The following is an 18545-nucleotide window of genomic DNA, read 5'->3' as shown; positions in this document are numbered from 1 at the left end:
TAGTAGTAGAAGACGAAGCTACCCGTCTTATGGCTTCCGAGTCGAAGGCTGCTGGGATGTTGAGAATTGAAGAAAACCGAGTGTCCTTTATAGTCAGAGCCCTCAGGCTCAGGCTGGCCGAGAATAGCCTATCCACCGAGTCACCGAAGACCGGTATGAGGCAGAACGGAACACGGGGTAGGCGCACAGACATCCCCGAGTCGTGTGCTGCTAACTCCTGCAGCTGGCGGCTAAGATACAGGGGAATCAATGAAAAGTGTGGTTGTGTGACTCGGAGTCAGGCGGACTTCTCGGGAGCCTGAGAAATCAATGCTCTCAGTCAAATTGGGGACCCACGAGCATTGCAAGGTATGACCATGTACTTCCCAGCGCCTTCCGTTTAGCATGTCATCCAGCGTTTCAGCAGGGTGTGATTTTGAGGGTCCAGCACTGGGATGCAGGTGAGTCCGGCGTAATGAGTGTTGATTGAATTTACAGCTTACACTGGCAGGTCGTTTGCATGCTGCACTTCCCGTCGCATCACGGACAAGAGTCATATTTAGGACGACGAGCCGTCAACAGTGTGCCGACAACTTGAACAGCTTGAAGGAGGCGTTGATGGTCGACCGAGCGTTGGTAAGACATTTGACGCGATCGTCTGCCAGTGAGGCGAGACAGAAAGAGACGACTCGGATGCACCAGAAGCTATCTGTTTCTGCGGACTGGGAAGTAATTCTGTAGGACATGGAGCCGAACAGTGACGTCGCACCGGATGTCTGTGCTTTGTGACTTTGCTCCTCCAACTCAGCTTGTGACGGCTCAACTGAGTCGGGGGGCCGCGTGTGGGTTTGATGCACTACTTCCTACGACTGCGGCAATCCACCTTGTGCGGGACTGCCCAGCCACCGCCGGGGATAAGGGAGACAAGATGAATAAACGGAGCGGCGGGTGTGCCCGGCAGAATGTGGACGATTGTCGGCGTCCCGCGTTTAGTGGGAGGTCGATATGCACCGGTACTATCGAAGCTCGGTCTTCGAGCTTCAGCGCAGGTCGTGTGATGTAAAGCCGATAGGGCGCGAGTAAATCGTTCTGAATGAGTCGCGGCAAGGCCAAATGCGTTGTGGAACTGGTATGTACAGCAGACGGTGCAGTTGATTGATGTATGCCGAGCGAAGCTGATGCATAGATTGTGCGGCTATGCATTTCGTGCGCGTTCCCCGGAAAGATAGGCGAAGGCCAAGTCCGAATCAAGCGAACTTTGATGTGGCAAGGAGCTGTGTACGTGGGAGGATGACCGTGACAGGAGAATTCGGGTGGCGAGTCTTAGAGTCGAAACTATCCGAGTCGGCGCGCTGCTGCTGAGCCATGCGAGATGGTGGTTGCTATCAAACATGTGCTTGCTGAGTCATGCGACATGCCACGTGAATGGATCAACAATGTCGTCATGCCAGATGATACTTATCATATACTAGCGCTAGCTTTTATTGTACGGACCAGCACTCCGGAGTTTACCATGATTTTGACTCCCAAAAGTTGATTCAAAAAGTACTAAGTAGTTTTTGCACAAAAATATTTTTACAGAACACAAATAGTTTCCGCAAAGGGAAAACTTTAGACATAGTCTGGTTTCCTATTGGTTTCCGATAAAAAAGATTTTTGTGCAAAAGTAGTACTTTTTAAATCAACTTTTGGAAGTAAAAATCATGCTAAACTCCGGAGTGACGTACTACACCTCCAACCCCAGCTGATGTCCCAAAGATATCACCGAATAATATATCTGATATTAATGGTGGATATCAAACTGATGAACCTAGGACATACCATTGGTAGCCATTTCCGTGTCAATTGATTATCAATTGAGATCACAATATAGGTCTTTTGGACATTACTCTGGAAATCAGCTAGAGTATAGTATAGATATACAGTAATTCTCTCCCTATACCTCTCTATATATAGCCAGTTCATTCCATTGATATCACCAGGAACTCTCATATTGCACTGAAAGAAATCCAAAAACAAATGAATTCTAGTAGATAATCGTAACTATTCCTCGTCATTGCCAGGCCCATCTCCAGGTCTCTCCCCGTCTTGCTCTTGCTCGACATCACTCGCATCAGCCGAAACCCTTTTCCGCTTTAGTGCTTTGCGTGGTCCGGTGGGATTGGTAATCTTCGGATTTTCCACCTTCTGCGCAAGTTTGTGTACGCGCTGCAGCCAGCTCGGACTATGGACACCGATATCGGGCTCGATCTCGACTTCCTTCGACAACGCCCCAAACAATTTGACGTCTTCCTCAAAGTTGATCTGAAGGCCGCTGTCGCTTTTCGTCAGTAAAAAGTGCAATAATAAATGTGTTAACGCACAAAACAAGTACTGCGGGGGCTCTCTTTTCTCAGCTCAAAGAGCTTCTTGTCGACCAAGTCCCAGAAGTCTCGCGGGACAGTGCCGGGAATACTAAGTTGTGTCCGCTGAACTGTTATTAGTCGTTGTTGATGCTCAAAAGAAATGAGCGTACAATAAATGCGAGACGCCATATGAGTTTAAGTGTGATCGGGACATCAACAAGTCCCCAACTTGCGAGGAGGTTTGAGGCGATGGTAGCCAAATCAGTCGTCTCAGCTTCAGGCTGTCGAGATACTTCAAGCTACAATGATATCAGGAGGTGTATTCAATGAATGGATAACGCCAAACCTCGGTTTTCAGGAAGCTCCGGGCGACGGAAACCTGATGCCCGACAAGATTGTCGAATGTGCTAAGCACTTTGTGTGTCGCATTGGTTGGCGGCACTCCGGAGACCTTGTTTTGACGCAGTGCATCCTGTTGCAGTAAAGACCGTTGAGCAGTCTTGGCCAACAGCGGAAGGACAACTCACAATAACAACAATTTTGAAGTTTCCCCCATAAAACTTCACATCCGGGTCGAGGAGCAGAGCACGCGCGTGTTTTCGGACTTCAGCCTGAAAGCAGCATTGTCAATTTGGCGACAAGGCGGACGGCCATGACATTTCACCTTCAACTCTGTGGTTTCCTCGAATTCCTGTGTTTTCGTGGCTTCGATTAGCTTGATCACTTGCTTATTCGTGTCAATCGCTTGGTAAAGCGCCAGACTCTCCAGCACTCGGACCTCGTGAGGATCAGTCGTCTGGACGAGGCATTAGAGGAAAGGATTATCAGAGAAAGCGGCCACTGACCGAGCACAATCGCAGGAATTCTTGTTCGCTATCGGTGGAGAGTTTGACGCGCTTAGCCATGCGCTGTGCGAATACCGTCATATCAGGATAACGGAGTCCGAACGTGGAAGGCGGGAGTCGAGGAGAATCCAGCTCGAGAGAAGAAGCCCGCGATCGTTGTGGGCTGGAGGTGAGTGGCATGTCGGAGCTGGGTGGCAATTCTTGAGTTGCAGCAGTCTCTGCATCGAGCTGGGCTTTTCGGGCTCGTTCGAGTAGCGAAGGAGGCATTGGATGGGATGAGTGGTTCGAGACAAAGTGTGTGTGGTGACTCTGTCACACTCGCGCGTCCGTTAATATACGCGTTGCTCAGTGCTTCACGGTGTGACTTTAAGACACATAATGCCACCCAGAGCCAATACGCGAAGGAAGGATGGCTGGGCAATCCCTGACGGTATGTTAGACAAAATCTGCGAGTATCATGCACTTACCGACTTGCAGACCAAAAGCAGCATTTGAAAAACAACACAAATGACGATGGATACATCATTTGCACTCTCTGCGAGCAATTCGGTTACTCAAACTACATCAAGAAGCAAAGTTTGAAGGGGCACCTTGGATCGGAAAAGCACAAGACAGCACATCTTCGGTTTCTTGAGCACGAACGAGAGGCGGCTGAAGTTCAAGCCAAAAGTCGGGCAGCATATGATGCCCCTGGACTTGCCGCCTTTGCTGGTAATCGTTCTGTACAGATCGTGAACAAGCATGCACAAACTATGGTCCCGCCAACGCACCTTGAATTGGTGGACCATGAAATGCGGGACTTCCAACGCCAGGCGGAGTTTTTCGCACAGCAAGAGAGCCAGCAGGCAGCCGAAAACAAAGCACTTCGAATAACGCCAGAGGAGCAAAAGACCATCTTGGAGAACGAGTTTGAACGAATCCTGGCGAAAGCTCTTGAACAAGACGACTCTTCTGAGGACGAAGATGAACTGGACCTTGAGCTTGAGCAGGAGTCCAATGGCGAAGAAGATTTGGAGACGCAGGCCGGCGCCCGACGGAAGCGATGCCGATTTCTTCCCTTATCCTCATCAAACGGTAGAGAATTCAGTACACGTTTCACGAATTAGACCACTGAGCAGCTTACCAGGCTCTATTACTTGACGTTGTCGATAACCTCCCCCGATGTCGATTCACGAGCACGCAAATGGCACTGATACTGCACTTGCTCCGTCATCTTGGTGCTCGCAATGTGCCGTCTTTGAAGGGCTTGAGGAAGATTCAGAAGCAGGTGCAGGAGCAAGCTGGCCACTCACCAGTGAAGGTCATGTCTGCACAAGGCAACATCTTCTATATGAGCGACATCCGCCAATCCATTGCCCGCGACTTTGCCAATCCACTTGTGGCACGACACTTGCATCTGTATCCAGAAATTATCAATAAAAACCCGGTTTCCGAGCGCTGGCAAGCTCAGCGTGCATTGGATTACCTTCCAGACCAGCTTACTCCCATGTATACTGACGGAAAACGACGTTGGTGGATCGATGAGCTGGCACGGCTGAAGGACGGCCACTTCGTAATACCGCTGACATGGGTCTTGGCGCGACGGTAAACTGACGACGGACGTCCTGGTCGTTTGTCGTACGGCGGACGAGATGTGGGATTGCGAAGGGTGGTGGGAGTGGAAGATCTTGACGCTGATTTTGATGACATCATTGGCCGATATGGGTCGGAAATTATCTGGACGGAACGGGCTCAAGGTTTCGTGTTGGCGACAAGCATGCCCAACCCCAAGCGCATTCTCAGCGGAGGCCGCAACATGTATGTTGTGGGGGTAACAATCTGGACGGACGATACCTCGGGCAATAAATCGAAGCAATACTACAAGTTTATGATTATGCTGGGCCAAAATGCTGCGCTTCCCAACGAGCTTTTGAAACAGGAATTCCATATGCATTTCATGTCCGCAACACCAAACACCACTACCGCCGAGCTGAATGCGGCTCTCCGAGACTTCATCGAAAGCACTGAGAGCGATCCTATTATTTCTTATGACGCCAATACACACTCGGAAGCTGCAATTGTCCTGCGAGTCATCGACAAAGATGGCGATAACCCTCAGCAGTCCGATGAGGCCAGCCATATTGGCTGCAACGCGAATTTCCCTTGTCGGAAGTGCAAATGGGGTGGAGCACAGGTTGAAAAAGAGGGCGAGACCTTATATCATCTTTGTCATGAGCCTGGAATCGCTCGGACGGCTTCTGAAATACGCGTCGAACTATTGAAGCAACTCGAGCTTGCAACATTCGGCAAGGCGAAGGCAATCGAAACACGTCAAAAGGAGTCCGGTACCAAAGATAAACAGACTCAGTATTGGATCAGCTCATACAGCTGTATCAATGCAAAAGAAGTGGGCCAGTGCCCAAGGGGGTAATGCAAAAGAAGTGGGCAATCTCCCAACAGGTCACACAGGGGTCACCCAGCCCAGGAAAATGGTTTATTGGGCGGAAAAAGTCACGCCAGTCACACCGGGGGACCCATTGATGCATCATTAGTTACAGCCGAAGCTCGGCTCCCAGATCGAATACTTATGTCACCCAGAATCACGTTTGCTGTCACATCAATCAAAATCGGAGACTGTCCTAACCACATACTCCTTCTATCGAATACTCTCCTCCCTTTCTGTGCCGGCAGCGTCTGCAGCGTCTGCAGCGTCTGCAGCGTCTGTAGCGTCTGCAGCGGCCGTAGCGCTCGCGCCCCGATGCGCTGGCGCTATGGCCAGCTTCAGCGCCACCTTTCCCCTCGTTTTTCCACCTGTACATTTGTCAGTCGTGCTCGTAAAAGCAGAACAACCACTAACTTTTCCATCGCAGTCAGCACCCAGGCTACATCTTTTACGGCCGCCAACCACTCTTTCTTTGATGTGTACGACGGCAGCGCTTCCACCCACCATTTCAGGCAGATCAATACACTGTAGAATCCATTCTTCCCTGGGACGTCCAATGCCGCCCAATCCCCCCCTTCCTTTTGCGACAATTGAGTCGACCTGCCCCGCTTCTCAAGCCGCCAGCTGGGGTTAATCGAATTCCACCACTCATGCCATTGAGCGGCGAATCTTGCCACATTGGAAATGCCAGGCTCAAAATTGGCCCGTCGCCCTACGCCTATCCACGTGCCTATTTGGACAGGGCGCTTTGTAGTCGAAAATGATTCGGTCTGCCAATAGTCAGTATCCTGTGTGGCTTTTTCAAGTGACACTAACCGAGCGTAGGAAACCAGAACACCCCTCCAAACCCATCCATTTCTCGAGCACCACCTCCCATTCCTCATAATGCTCTTCTATCCTCAATGAAGCAAGGGCGGGCTCAGCCCATTCGCTGCGCTCCGTGGGGACATTCATTATCTTGTTCTTGACTCTCCCCTTGTGCTTCGTCACCTTCGTCGCCTTCTTCGCCTCGTTCCCCCCTCTCTCTGCGAGTTTCAACCGTTTTGGCGACTTCTTCCGTGGCTCCTCATTCCCATCATCTTCGGGTTCGGTGCTGCTCTCTCCCCCATCAGGTCCTGATTCTGAATCATTCGACGCTGAGTCCGAGTCAGACTCTCCCTTGCGCGGCTTCTGCTTGGATCGCTTTCGCTTGACCGATGCTAATGCGATATCGGCCCCTCTCCAAGTTGGCCGCTCCTGCTCGTCGACCATCCCACTCGGTTCAGCCAATTCTTCTTCTGTTCGCCTCGAAGAAGTATCACCCGCAGCACCTGGAGACATCGCCGATGACGAATCAACGATATCCTGGCTCACAACAGCTGTAGTAATGCTGTCATCGCCCACATCAGCCCTCGTAATCCGAGACGATGACTCCATGGGCTTGACGCCAGCTGTGACTGCAGTTGTATCGTCGGTTGTTCCAGACGGCGTAATAGCTTTGCCATCCGGGAGCGCTATGCCTGTTCGAGCTTCATCTACCACACAGGGTCAGCAACCAATATCCAAGAGCTGTCGCCATCGCTACTTACGAGCTGCGACTATGTATCTTGCATACGACTGAATCATATTCGCATATGCTGTTGGATCGCTCCCCGCGAAGTCGATCTGAGTGGAAGAGGATGAATGCAGTCTAGACAACAAATCAGCACTTCCACAGCCCATTTTCTTGTTCGCCACTCACGTTCGGACCTTGCAATTGACACTATTATCCTTCGTTTCCACCCTGCCATAGAGCAATGCGATTTCACAGCCAGTGTATTGGTGCAGAGCGTCCAGCAGACCCTGGAAGGTGTCAGGCAGGCGACGTCGAGCTCTATTGGATGTTGGTCAACAAGCTGGATACTCGTTCAAGTGGGAACATACTCTGCCTGTTCGTCTTCGTCTGGAGTCAACTCCGCCAGCTTTGCCGCATTATACACTAGCTTGCTCGAGTCCCCGTTGTCGTCAGCCTCGTTCTGAATCAACTCCCGCGTTTCCTCCGATTCTTCCTCGAACAATTCTTTGGCCACCTCAGTGCGTTTTTTGAGGTGTTCTTCCCGTGGCAATTTATCGTGCCCACGAGCGATGAATTCGTCCCTGAACCTTCGCCTTGAATGTCGGATGCCTCATGTAGAACTGGTGATCGGGAATCCGTCTAGGCGCGCCTGCGTTTGTAATGCGAAGCTGTTTCAAGAGGCTTTGGAAGGGGTTCGGCCTGTCGTGAATGTTTTTCTGACGACTAAACCAAGACATGATACTCTGCTGGCTGATTAGCGACGACCGGATTAATCTTGGTCAAAGAGCCTACAGTCTCGGTTTTTTTCATAACGGCGGCCTTGGTAGCTTTTTCTTCGTCGTTCTCTGGAGCTCGCGCCAAATATTCCAGCTCGTCCGATTCGTGAGGCGGTTCGGTGGCCAATGAGCAACGCCAAGGGAACCTCTTCCAATATTCAGGGAAAAGGGAATCCCAAATGCTTTTGCCCGACCCGCGTTTGGGCCGCTTCCCTAAGCTTCGTGATGGCGGCATACTCGTCGACCCATTCATTGAGGAACTCAAGACGCTGGCCATGAAAATTTCCCTGGTTGCCGCATTTCTTCCGCTTCCCCTTTTCCTCCAGGTCAGCTTCTTCCCCGATGTCCTTGTCAGTTTCGTCTGGATTTTCGTGCCGTTTTCCCTTGGACGACGAAGATGCAGATGTGCTAGGTGCCATTATGGGAGACGAGAGCGGCTGAAGGCTTGTCCGCATTATTTTCGCTTTCGCGCATTACTTTCGCTTTCACTTTGGCTCTGCGATCCTGCCGGGTCTATGTGTCACATAACCGCACTAAATCTCGCTTCCTCTCGACTACCATGTCTACATCCGTTGCCACTGCATCTTCATCGACCCCGACCCCCTCTGCGACCATTGTGCCTGTATGTTCCTTCTTCCCCCTCCCATTATTGAGCTCACTCCTGACGCAGCGTCGCGAAGAAGGCTCTTTGACCATTCGCTACTATCGTATCGATGGCCAGTCAGGTCTCCAGACCTTTCCCGTTTCTCGCCCTCTGCCCAACGCGACGGTTGGTCAAGTCATGTCGTGTTTTTGCGTCGGTCTGGGACGCCAACCCTATGGATTGCTCCGACTGTCCTTTCGGCTGGACCACCTTGCTGGGCAAAAAAATGGAGCGCAACTTCACGATAATCCATCGCTGCAAGCACAATCGTCAGGACAACAGGTTTGACGACGAGACGGCGAACGAGGCAATCCGGCAACTCTTCCCTGTCCCTTACTATCCTGTCGAGGGTCAGGTCATCGTCATCAAGCATGGGTATCTTCCCATCGAGCCCTTCTCGGACAAAAGCTTGCCCAGCAGCCTGTACTCGGTCAAACCCCTGGATGTCGAAGAGAATGACATCCCTCTCATCGATCTTTTTGTTCGCCAGTATGTGGACATTCCCTTTCGTTGCCTCCTCTGAATCGTTGTTAGATGGGCTTATGGTGGGCCGTTCGGCACGCCAATACCGCCGCGAGCTTATGAGATGGTTGGACAATGTCATTTCGAGTAGATACATTTGCTTGGACTTTTTTTTGCTTGTTACTATGCATGTATTCATCAGTACTGTGTCGTCGCTCGCTGTTCCTCCTCCTTGTGACTGCTAAGCGCTCACTGCCGCTCAGGCGCTTATCGATGGTAAGCGTGACGCTTACTCACTTCTTCTTTCTCAGCTTCCATTAACCTCCCGACCTCCAATAACCTCTACACGCGCTGTGGCAACACCTTCGAAGAATGTGTGTCCATTCTAGACTGCCCAAGAGTCCGAGCAGTGGCGCAAATGGCCATACGAAAACTCTTAGAATCGCCCAGTAACGGCCCACCAACCCATTCTATGCCAAATGCCAGCAACACCACCCACCTCTCCAGCAACACCAACGCCCTCCTCGTTTTCACCTGGTACGTCCTATCCTTACACTTAGCTGGCAGTGTCTGATTCCTTTGGTGGTGTAGGCACTCTTCCCGCGGTCACTGGGAAATTGACCTTATTCCAGTCCCCCGACTCCACGCGCAAGCACATCAAGCAGCGCACCCCAACGCGCAAATCGCCCAACTGGATTTCTCGATCAGTGGTGCAGACGGGGAGGCGATTGAGCGTGCTTGGTAATTTTTTTCGCTTCATGATGGGTCGATACTGATTACTGAGGTCGGTAGGACAAGTCAAGCAGGCCCTTCTCTCCTACAACGTCGCCGCATTGAAAGGCGTAAAAAGCTGTCAAATGACGAGGAGCCTCTGGATCAAGCTCAAGCTGCAGTCCAGCCAGCGGTATTCCAAGACGCGGGCACCGAGCAATATCGACAGTATATCGACGGTTTGCCTCACAAAGGTGAGCTATCGTTGTTTGGTTTTCCAACATCTCTCTGACTTCTACCTTCAGATCGACGGCACATGCTTCTGGAACTGCGCCGTCTTCAAACACAGTTGCAGAGCCATCGCAATCAGCTTTGGGATCGACGTCGCGAGTTGGGACGTCTGTGGATCGAGGAGGATGACCTAGCCACTGAGCTCGTGTTACGGCGCGCAATGGACACCATCGATGAGGAGCGTGAGCTATTGCGCACCTTCCGCGACCAGGCATCTGACCAGGAGGATTGGCTAATGAAAAACACGAAGGCGAGCCCGTTTTACTGGTAGAAAATGCCATTATTCTTGTGCCTTTTTCTTCTTGACTAGTTTGCGTTCCTAATCAACCAATCTGTAACATACCTACCTACCTATCTTTCGTCGACAACTGAAATAAAAAAAATCTTGATTAATAACAACCAAGCAAGCGCGCCGCGATCGTGATGTTGCCGACGCGTCTCCTTGAATATCTTACCCTATGCTGAGAACCCCGAACAAACAATATATTGGGCAGACAATAAGGACGAGCTGGACAGTAAGGACAAGCTGGCCCAACTATGGTAATACTCGTTAGTAAGTGTAAACGCCCCTAGGTCGGGTGTCACGGATTTCTTGACCTGGAAAAAAAAATCCTATTCTCTGCTATAAAATACAAAATTGCAACTGTAGCTTTGAGGAAGACATGCCCCATGCCAAATATGTCGGAACATTTGAGTTGCATATTACAGAGTTTTATGGTACATCGAAAACGACCAGAAGGCAAGCGAAACCCAGTATGGGGTGTGACCTGCCTGGCACTACTTATCTCTGTCCACTTCTAAACAACGACTCCATGGATACTAAAGGCGTCGCCTTGCCACAACAAAAGCCCAGGTTCGATTTCTTCTCTTACTAGCACTTCGTAATCTACAAGATATTGAAATCTTGCCCACTAGGCACCTGGACAGCGACGAGATATCCAAAGGCGAATCATACTCTAACACTGATTACCTCTATGCTCGGCGGGCTTTGGGTCCTCCCTTGATCTCCGTTGAGACTTACGACTCGAGTTGGTGCCTCTCTGGGAAGGCCATGCATCCTGCCAATCGTCCGATCCACCACTTCAGCAACACACCTGTCGCGGGCAAGTTTTCTACTCCATCACTCGCTTTTATACTCATATCCTTGCCCTAGGTCGTACATCCTAGTAGATTAACCACAGTAGCGTTGTTAATTATACACAGTGTACTTGGTGCGACTACTTAATACTCTTATGTGAAAATGTGTGACGCGTCAAGCATCCCTGGTCTTCGCCTCCATCTACTGCTCACCAACTATGGCGCCGGCCACTAAATATCACACCCAGGCTGAAAAGAAAGAAGCCCATCGACTTCGGCAGAAGAAATACCGCGAGAGCACCAGGTGCGTGTTTGCACAATGGAGATCGTCATACTGATGCAAATGTCCCTACTGCTTCGTTTTCCAGAGGAGCTCTTCTTTCGCAAGCTTACGACTCTCATCGACACTCCCGAAAAGTGGCCAAACCTCTCCGTCTACCACCACCCCCTCCACTTCTGCTGGACCAGGCCCGTTTCGAGGTTCTCGACGACGAGAAAGGCTTCATGTACTACTTCGATGAAGATTTCGAGCTTGCGGACAGCGACCTGAAGTTCTGGGCTGGCTTTCCATTCTACGAAATTGAAGACGACACTATGGATCACACCACTGCCGAATACAAGAAGGAAACTCGTCGTCTCGAGGTAGCATTACATGGTTATTCCCTGCGAACCAAACAAATGGAGGAAACAGCTCTCCGCAAACGACTTAAAGCACTTGAGCGAGAATCAGACGGTGCTGCTCGAAAACGAAGGTGTCAAATCCAAGCCTATGAGGCGGCCCTATGTTTTTGGCGCACACATTTTCGATGGGTTGACGCTTTTAATCCAGAAACGCAGCCAAGAAAGCATGCTCTTTTCTTGTGCCACTGGCAATGGGCGGCTCGCACGGCAGCTCGTATGTACTTTTGTCATTATCTCGACGATTGAAAGTAGGGAAATACTTTTGGTACTGTACTGAAATACAAGTAGTAGGATGGCATGGTCATAGAAAAATAAGTACTGTAGTATGGCTTTGAATGATTATAGCAGTGGTAGACGATGTACTCAGAGCAGGGCATCGTAAGTAACTATCGAGGACCCAATTTGTGGTCACATGATCGGCCTTTCCTTTTTAGATCTTTGTTGATCACTATGACCTGGCGCCAGCAACGCGCCAAGCGTCATCGCTCCTCCTCTCCAGACGCATATACCCACGTTATCCCTTTGACGACTGGTCCCTCGACATTCAACGCGCCTCTTGACGGAGGCATAGAACGTGTTTCTGCTGATAGTCGACGGACAACGTCGCAGAGCGTCTCCATCCTACCACCTTCACCTCTGAAGCGGCTTCGAATAGCCTTGTCATCTTCCGCCCCCTCTCTGCCGAGTTTGATCGATATCGAAGCTGACTCTTACTGTATGGGAGGGGGAGAGGATGACTGGACAGAAGAGCCGCTAAGAGAGACTTTTGTGAAAGTACCTCGCGTGTTACAGCCTGCGGTACGTCCTACAGCTTTTTACATTGGCTCTGGTATCTAAAACAGGCGTAGGATGCAGCCTTGCGGGACTGGATGCTGCACTATCGCGACAGCTTCCTTCGAATTCTACTCTGGCGCCATGGGAGGGGTGAGTATGAGGAGCTTTGCTACCACTGTGGCAAGGGGGATGCTGTCTATCGTTGCAAAGAATGCTTCGGGGGGGCGCTATCCTGCCAGGCTTGCTGCGTCGACAAGCACATGGAAAACCCTTTCCACTTGATCGAGGTAGCCTTTTTTTTCGTTTGTCGTTGATTCTCGACTCAAATTTCACCAGTGCTGGAATCAAGTCTATTTCCAATCAACCTCATTGAAGACCTTGGGGCTACGTATCCAGGTTGGCCATCCCCCGCGCCAAACCTGCGACCGACCAATCCCTGCTCGTCACGACTTTGTTATCCTCCACCACAATGGTATCCACGAGGTCTCGTTAGACTACTGTGGCTGCCGAAGGTCTTCGGATCCGTATTTCGCTCAGCTTCTACGGGCTGGATTATTCCCAGCTACAACCGACAACCCAAGGACCTGCGCGACACTGTGCTGTCTCGACCGATACCATAATCTCACGCTCCACGGAAAGATAACCGGGTGGGACTTCTACCGCTGTCTGGAAACACAAACGAACGCTAAGGGGATCAAGCCCCCCGACCGATATCAAATTTTCCTTCGAATCGCACGAGAATACCGACACATGCAATCTCTCAAGCGCGCGGGGGCCGTGGTTATGACTCGAGGGGTGTATCAGAGACGGCGCCGGGTGAACTGGCTCTTCGGTGTCCTGCATGTCCCCGTCCAGGCATCAACTTGCCAGAGGATTGGCAGAATGCTCCGCCGTCGCAAGCGTATGTTCTTCTTTGAGCTATTCTTCCCCTTTACTTATATCATCTTTCCTATTAGGGGGCTCTACGTTTTCTTCTTGGCCATGGACGCCTGCTTCCGACTCAAACGGCGCGCGATCTCTAACGAGATCAGAGATCCGGCTCTCAGTAATGGATGGGCTTACATGGTCGAATGGGAACCCTACAAGTCATACCTTCTTCACATTGGTGATCAGCAAGAGGTATGGTCTATCGTTTCATTCAATTATGGCGCTTACATATGAGCGGTTTGTAGATCAGTACCTGCACTGGACTAGCAGCTCTCGACTACGCCAATACTAAGTTTTCCCGGGGTTACAGTGCTACGGGAGTTGGCATGGGAGTATGCGCTCGACACGAATTTGTTCAACCAACTGGAGTCGCCGACCTTCAAGCGGGAGAGCGGTACATTGACTTTTTGCTTGTTTGGTCACTGCCTGACTTAAAGCTTTAGATTTGGGAACATGGACTATATATTTGGGTCCATTTTGCGGCACTTGCATCCTCTACTTCGAAAACTAATATCCTACGATATCGCGTGCCAATGGTGGAAAAATCTCTTCGACCGTCTACGAAAGCTCCCTCCCATGCTTCGACTACTTTTGGTTCTCGAAGTCTTCATGAAGCTTTTCATCTTTGTCGTCCCGAAACTCCACATTCTGGGTCATACGACTTCTTGTCAACTCTTGTATTCGCTCAATTACACACTAGGCGGCGCGCAGACAGATGGAGAGGGGATTGAGCGCCCATGGAGCATGATAGGCGCGGTAGCGGCAAGTACAAGGGTTAGCGGGCCTGGGGCAAGATCGGATCTGCTTGATGATCATTGGAGTTTTTGGAACTGGTCGAAGAATCTTGGTTTACGTTTGTTGTTCCTTCAATCTTTATGGCCTGTTGTACTGACGACCAAACTATAGCAGCTCTTCTTCGAAAGCGTCTAGATACAGCATTACATGAACAACAAGTTCAAAGGACGGCTTTCGAGGAATTCTCGCTAGATCAAGCTGAGCGTGTACCGCGTTGGAAAACCATGGTCCATGAATACGAAGGAGATAGCACGAAACCTAATCCATACGAGGGCAAGGTAGATGGTGAGTAGCAAATGCTTGGTATCTTCTTGTCTAATGCGAAAGTTTCTTAGGTCTCACCGAAGCACAAGTCCGGGAAAGGCTAGAGGCGGAAGAAGAAACACAGAGCTCAGCGGGACGACTCCGTATCCACGAGATTACCCCAGTCAACTTTGTCACTGACCTTCTGGAAGTTGAGAGTGAACAGTACGTCTCTTTCTCTCTCATATTCGCATATACTTAGACTTATTGGATGTCAGACGTCGCATTGCTGGTTTGGCTGAGCTGAAGAAAGCGAAATCGACAACAATGAAGATAAATTTACGTAGTCTTCGTCGAGCTCTCAACAAACGCATTACGAAGGTCCGCCAACTTCAAGCAACATATATGCCGGCGTCGTTGGCTGCATGTCAAGCAGCTCCAAGTACCTGAAGACGCGCTGCCCGAGGATGTTCCCTTGTTACCACCCTCGGCCTTGACGCGCTTGCAGCGGGAGAATGGAGGTTGCGTTGACGGACTAGTTGACATCGAGAAGACCTTGCGGGAGGCTCAGTGTCGCGCTGCGTTGGTGGGATTACGCAATCAGCTCCTCATCAAATATCGCCTCTTGTTGTACAAGACGAATCACTCTCGGAACCAAACGATGAACACTCGCTCAAGGTCGTTAGTTGCTCGAAACGAGAGCAAAGTCTTGTTTTACTCCAAGAAATACCAAGCGGCGTGGCTGGCGTTGGTGCTTATTGCAGATGGGAATGAAAAGGCTGTTGGTTGGAGACGACTGTGCAAAGAGGACATCAGATGCCTCGAGGACTCTGAGGAATTGGCCAAGAAGCATGCCAAAGGCCAAAAGGCAGAGGCTCGTCGTGCTCGGGACGAACGAGACTTGCGGGCTGCCGGCATCACTCCTCTCAATATTCATCGCGTGCAACATGAAGACTCGGATGGGGAAGGGGAAGATGTTTTCGCTTTCTCAGCGCCACCTCAGAAACGCTCAGCCGTTAAGAAGAAGATGCCGGCACCAAAAGGCAACGCAATCCAATCCGGCGAGAGCAAGAGGGTCGTGTCGTGGATATGGACAACGGCTGGTATGACAGGCTCCGACGCCGAAATAGAGGAAGGTAAGGTTCTCCTCGTTGTCCGTAGTCAACTCATTTACGACATATACAGCTTATGCTCGAGTACGATGATGGGACGAAGAGGTTCTCCTTCTTCAGGAAGAGTGGCGTCGACTGCCCGAATCGTTTGCGTACGAGGGACAGCTTTGGGCTCAGAGGGCTAAAGATGTTCCTGTGGGTTCCATTCCTGTCGCAGACGCCGAGGGGATGATTGCATATGCTGTCCAGCATCACAACATGTACCAACATCTGTCTCGACGAGCAGAGGTCATACGGACACAACCCAAGCTCAGGAGGGGCGCTCGGCGGGCGAGGGATGATCAGGAGGCAAGCATTTGGGTCGGATTTGAAGCTGGGGAAGAAGGGGAGGCGGATATTGATGGGGTGATCGAACGTGATGATGACCTAGATGATAATGGAAATCTGAGCGACGAAGAGCTGCTACTTACTGGAGAAATAGACGACTAACTAGCAATACACGTGACTACATATATTACCGACCGTTCGTCCGACTGTCCTGTTTTGGACAAAAAACCATTGATGGGACCAAGAATAATGTTGATGTGATCATTAGGTGCATTTCCGAGGGTGATGGCATCAATAGGTGTATTTTCCTGGCCGTGGGGGATACTATATAAGGCAGGCAACATCTTTTGCATTACAGCCCACATCTTTTGCATTACCCCCTTGGGCACTGGCCCACTTCTTTCACGTAGAATGGGCTATATGGGGTGATTGGATTGACAAAACTCTTCAGCGAGTGCGAGAGCTTGTTGCAGAAAACCCAGGGAAAAGGTCAGAGGATATTGCGCGTGACGCACAAAAATGGCTCGACGACCAGGCTGGGGATAAAATCAATCCACTCCTAGGGCTGACTGGGCTTGACCCCGCACGCGACACACCCGTCGAGATTCTCCACACCGTTCTCCTTGGTGTTGTCAAATATGTTTGGCACCACTTGAATACCAAGCAATGGTCCGATGCCCACCGCGCGTTGCTCGCGATCCGATTGGAGTCTACAGATATTAGCTCTATGAATCTCCCGCCAATTCGGGGCGCCTATATGGTGCAATATCGCAATAACCTGATAGGGAAACACTTCAAGGCCATCATGCAGGCTCTGGCTTTCCATATCCACGACATTTGCACACCCGAACAGTTCCAGTTGGTCAAAGCTACAGCCGATCTGGGAGCGAGAATATGGGTTCCTGCCATACACGATATGAAGGCCTATATTGCGGACCTCAAAATTGCCATTGCCAATGTTCTCGACGCATGGGATGTTGTAGATCCACTCCGGATACTCACAAAGATTAAGCTCCATCTTCTGGTCCATTTACCGGAGGACATTGAGCGATTTGGCCCACCTATTCTCGTGTCCACGGAAACACAAGAGGGATACAACGCCGTTTTTCGTATGTGCTCGATCAACAGTAACAATCAGGCGCCGAGTCGCGACATCGCGCGAAAAGTTTGCATCCATGAATACAGTCAAGCATCTGCTATGTGGCGGCTTCTGGAGATCACCAAAAGACGCGAAATGGATTCAACCGGGACCAGGGCTTGTGCAGCTGCTCAAGACAGACAGTGTTTTCCAACGACATCTCGGATGGGTTACCAAACCTTCACCTGTCCCAGGCTTCACACGCCTTCTGGGATTAGAAAGAAATCCGGCAATCCCATGGTCAAAAACGACTGCCGCGCGCCATGTGATTCCTTCCGAAATTTCAGGCCCAATCGATGTTGATTCAGTCTGGCGCCCCGGTTTATATGTGGTCTCGAAGAATGGAGATCATGTCCAGCGCTGCACTTGGGCATTTGCGCGGGACTCGGAAGCAAAACTGTTTCTCGGAAGAGTTCAGGAGATCGTTTACGCCAAGGGGGTTACTCTTGTAACTTTGGAACGCTTCATTTGCTCCTCGGAACGTCATCCGGTATTTGACTGGCCGGTTATACGACGTCCAAACGGGGAGGAAATCAAAGAAAATATCACAACTGAGGTTGTTGTGGCTGGTGCTGATATCGAGTTTACTTGCTCAGTTCAACATGACTGCCGTGGTGGGAGCTGCCGACCTTCGGCCATCGGCAAGTGTCTTCAAGAGCGGGAGGAAACCACTCAGGACTTGAGTTTGATCAAACATTTCGACGATGACAAATATATTCTGAACCTGGGATCGACCCACAACTTTGCGCTATTAACCCAGGTTCTGCCGCCCGATGCATACCTTCTCAAGCCTCTTCAACATGATCGTGCTGCATTCCACCGATCAATGTCAGCGACAGCTCACGGGAAACGCACAACGGCACGCGAACAAACTGCGCAGAAGCGGCGGCAGAAGGCTGCAGCTCGGAAACAGAACACAATGGAGCAAGCCCCGGAGAATTATGCAGCTGAAGAGGGCAACACTGACTCAGGGGATGAGCCTGAGCCTGAGCAACCAAAGGAGTTGGAAAATTCAGATGATGGATCGGAGGAGGAACAGATGGATGACGGTGATTATGTACCACCAAAACAGGGGGTCACGAAAAATCATGGCAATCCAGGAGGACTTAAAAGAAAAAGAAGGAGGTTACATTAGATTTTTGTACTCAAGTACTGGCATAAAAGCAAGATCTCCTTTAGACTCCCCCCAGCAGAGCAACTGGATATCAGATGAAATGTCTTGTGAATATTCAAATATATATTATTGGGTTATTATCCTGAGATCTAAATGACATCCTTTCCCTGATATACCGAGTATATTTCATGTTCCTCAATTTGATGTCTGGCCATGAAGTCCTTTTGACATTCCATCTAGACATCTATGGGATATCACTATGGGTTGGGGGTGTAGCACTAAGAAATAAACGGCGCCTGTTTCAATCGATCTGGTCTTGGAGCAGATCAAACACCCTTTTTTGGACCAG

General features: G+C 50.4%; 2 protein-coding genes across 2 annotated transcripts; both read left to right on the top strand.

Annotated features, from left to right (window-relative positions):
* Positions 1 to 11303: 11303 nt before the first annotated feature.
* MIND_01231600 (CxC2 domain-containing protein) lies at positions 11304 to 16106 on the top strand (the record flags this gene model as incomplete). The annotated part of the gene is made up of 14 exons (XM_037368814.1): positions 11304 to 11389; positions 11454 to 11727; positions 11777 to 11980; positions 12232 to 12564; positions 12615 to 12827; positions 12877 to 13659; positions 13713 to 13861; positions 13911 to 14320; positions 14374 to 14547; positions 14598 to 14730; positions 14784 to 14886; positions 14942 to 15641; positions 15691 to 15701; positions 15738 to 16106. 14 exons carry the CDS (start codon positions 11304 to 11306, stop codon positions 16104 to 16106), a joined length of 3942 nt encoding a protein of 1313 aa, XP_037214782.1.
* Positions 16107 to 16671: 565 nt separating this feature from the next.
* On the top strand, positions 16672 to 18217 carry MIND_01231500 (uncharacterized protein; the record flags this gene model as incomplete). The annotated part of the gene is made up of 2 exons (XM_037368813.1): positions 16672 to 17053; positions 17199 to 18217. 2 exons carry the CDS (start codon positions 16672 to 16674, stop codon positions 18215 to 18217), a joined length of 1401 nt encoding a protein of 466 aa, XP_037214781.1.
* Positions 18218 to 18545: the final 328 nt, after the last annotated feature.

The sequence above is a fragment of the Mycena indigotica genome (assembly GCF_014461135.1).
Source record: "Mycena indigotica strain 171206Taipei chromosome Unknown Mind.scaff0012, whole genome shotgun sequence".
Lineage (NCBI taxonomy): Eukaryota > Fungi > Basidiomycota > Agaricomycetes > Agaricales > Mycenaceae > Mycena > Mycena indigotica.
This window is presented reverse-complemented; position numbering and strand designations above follow the sequence as displayed.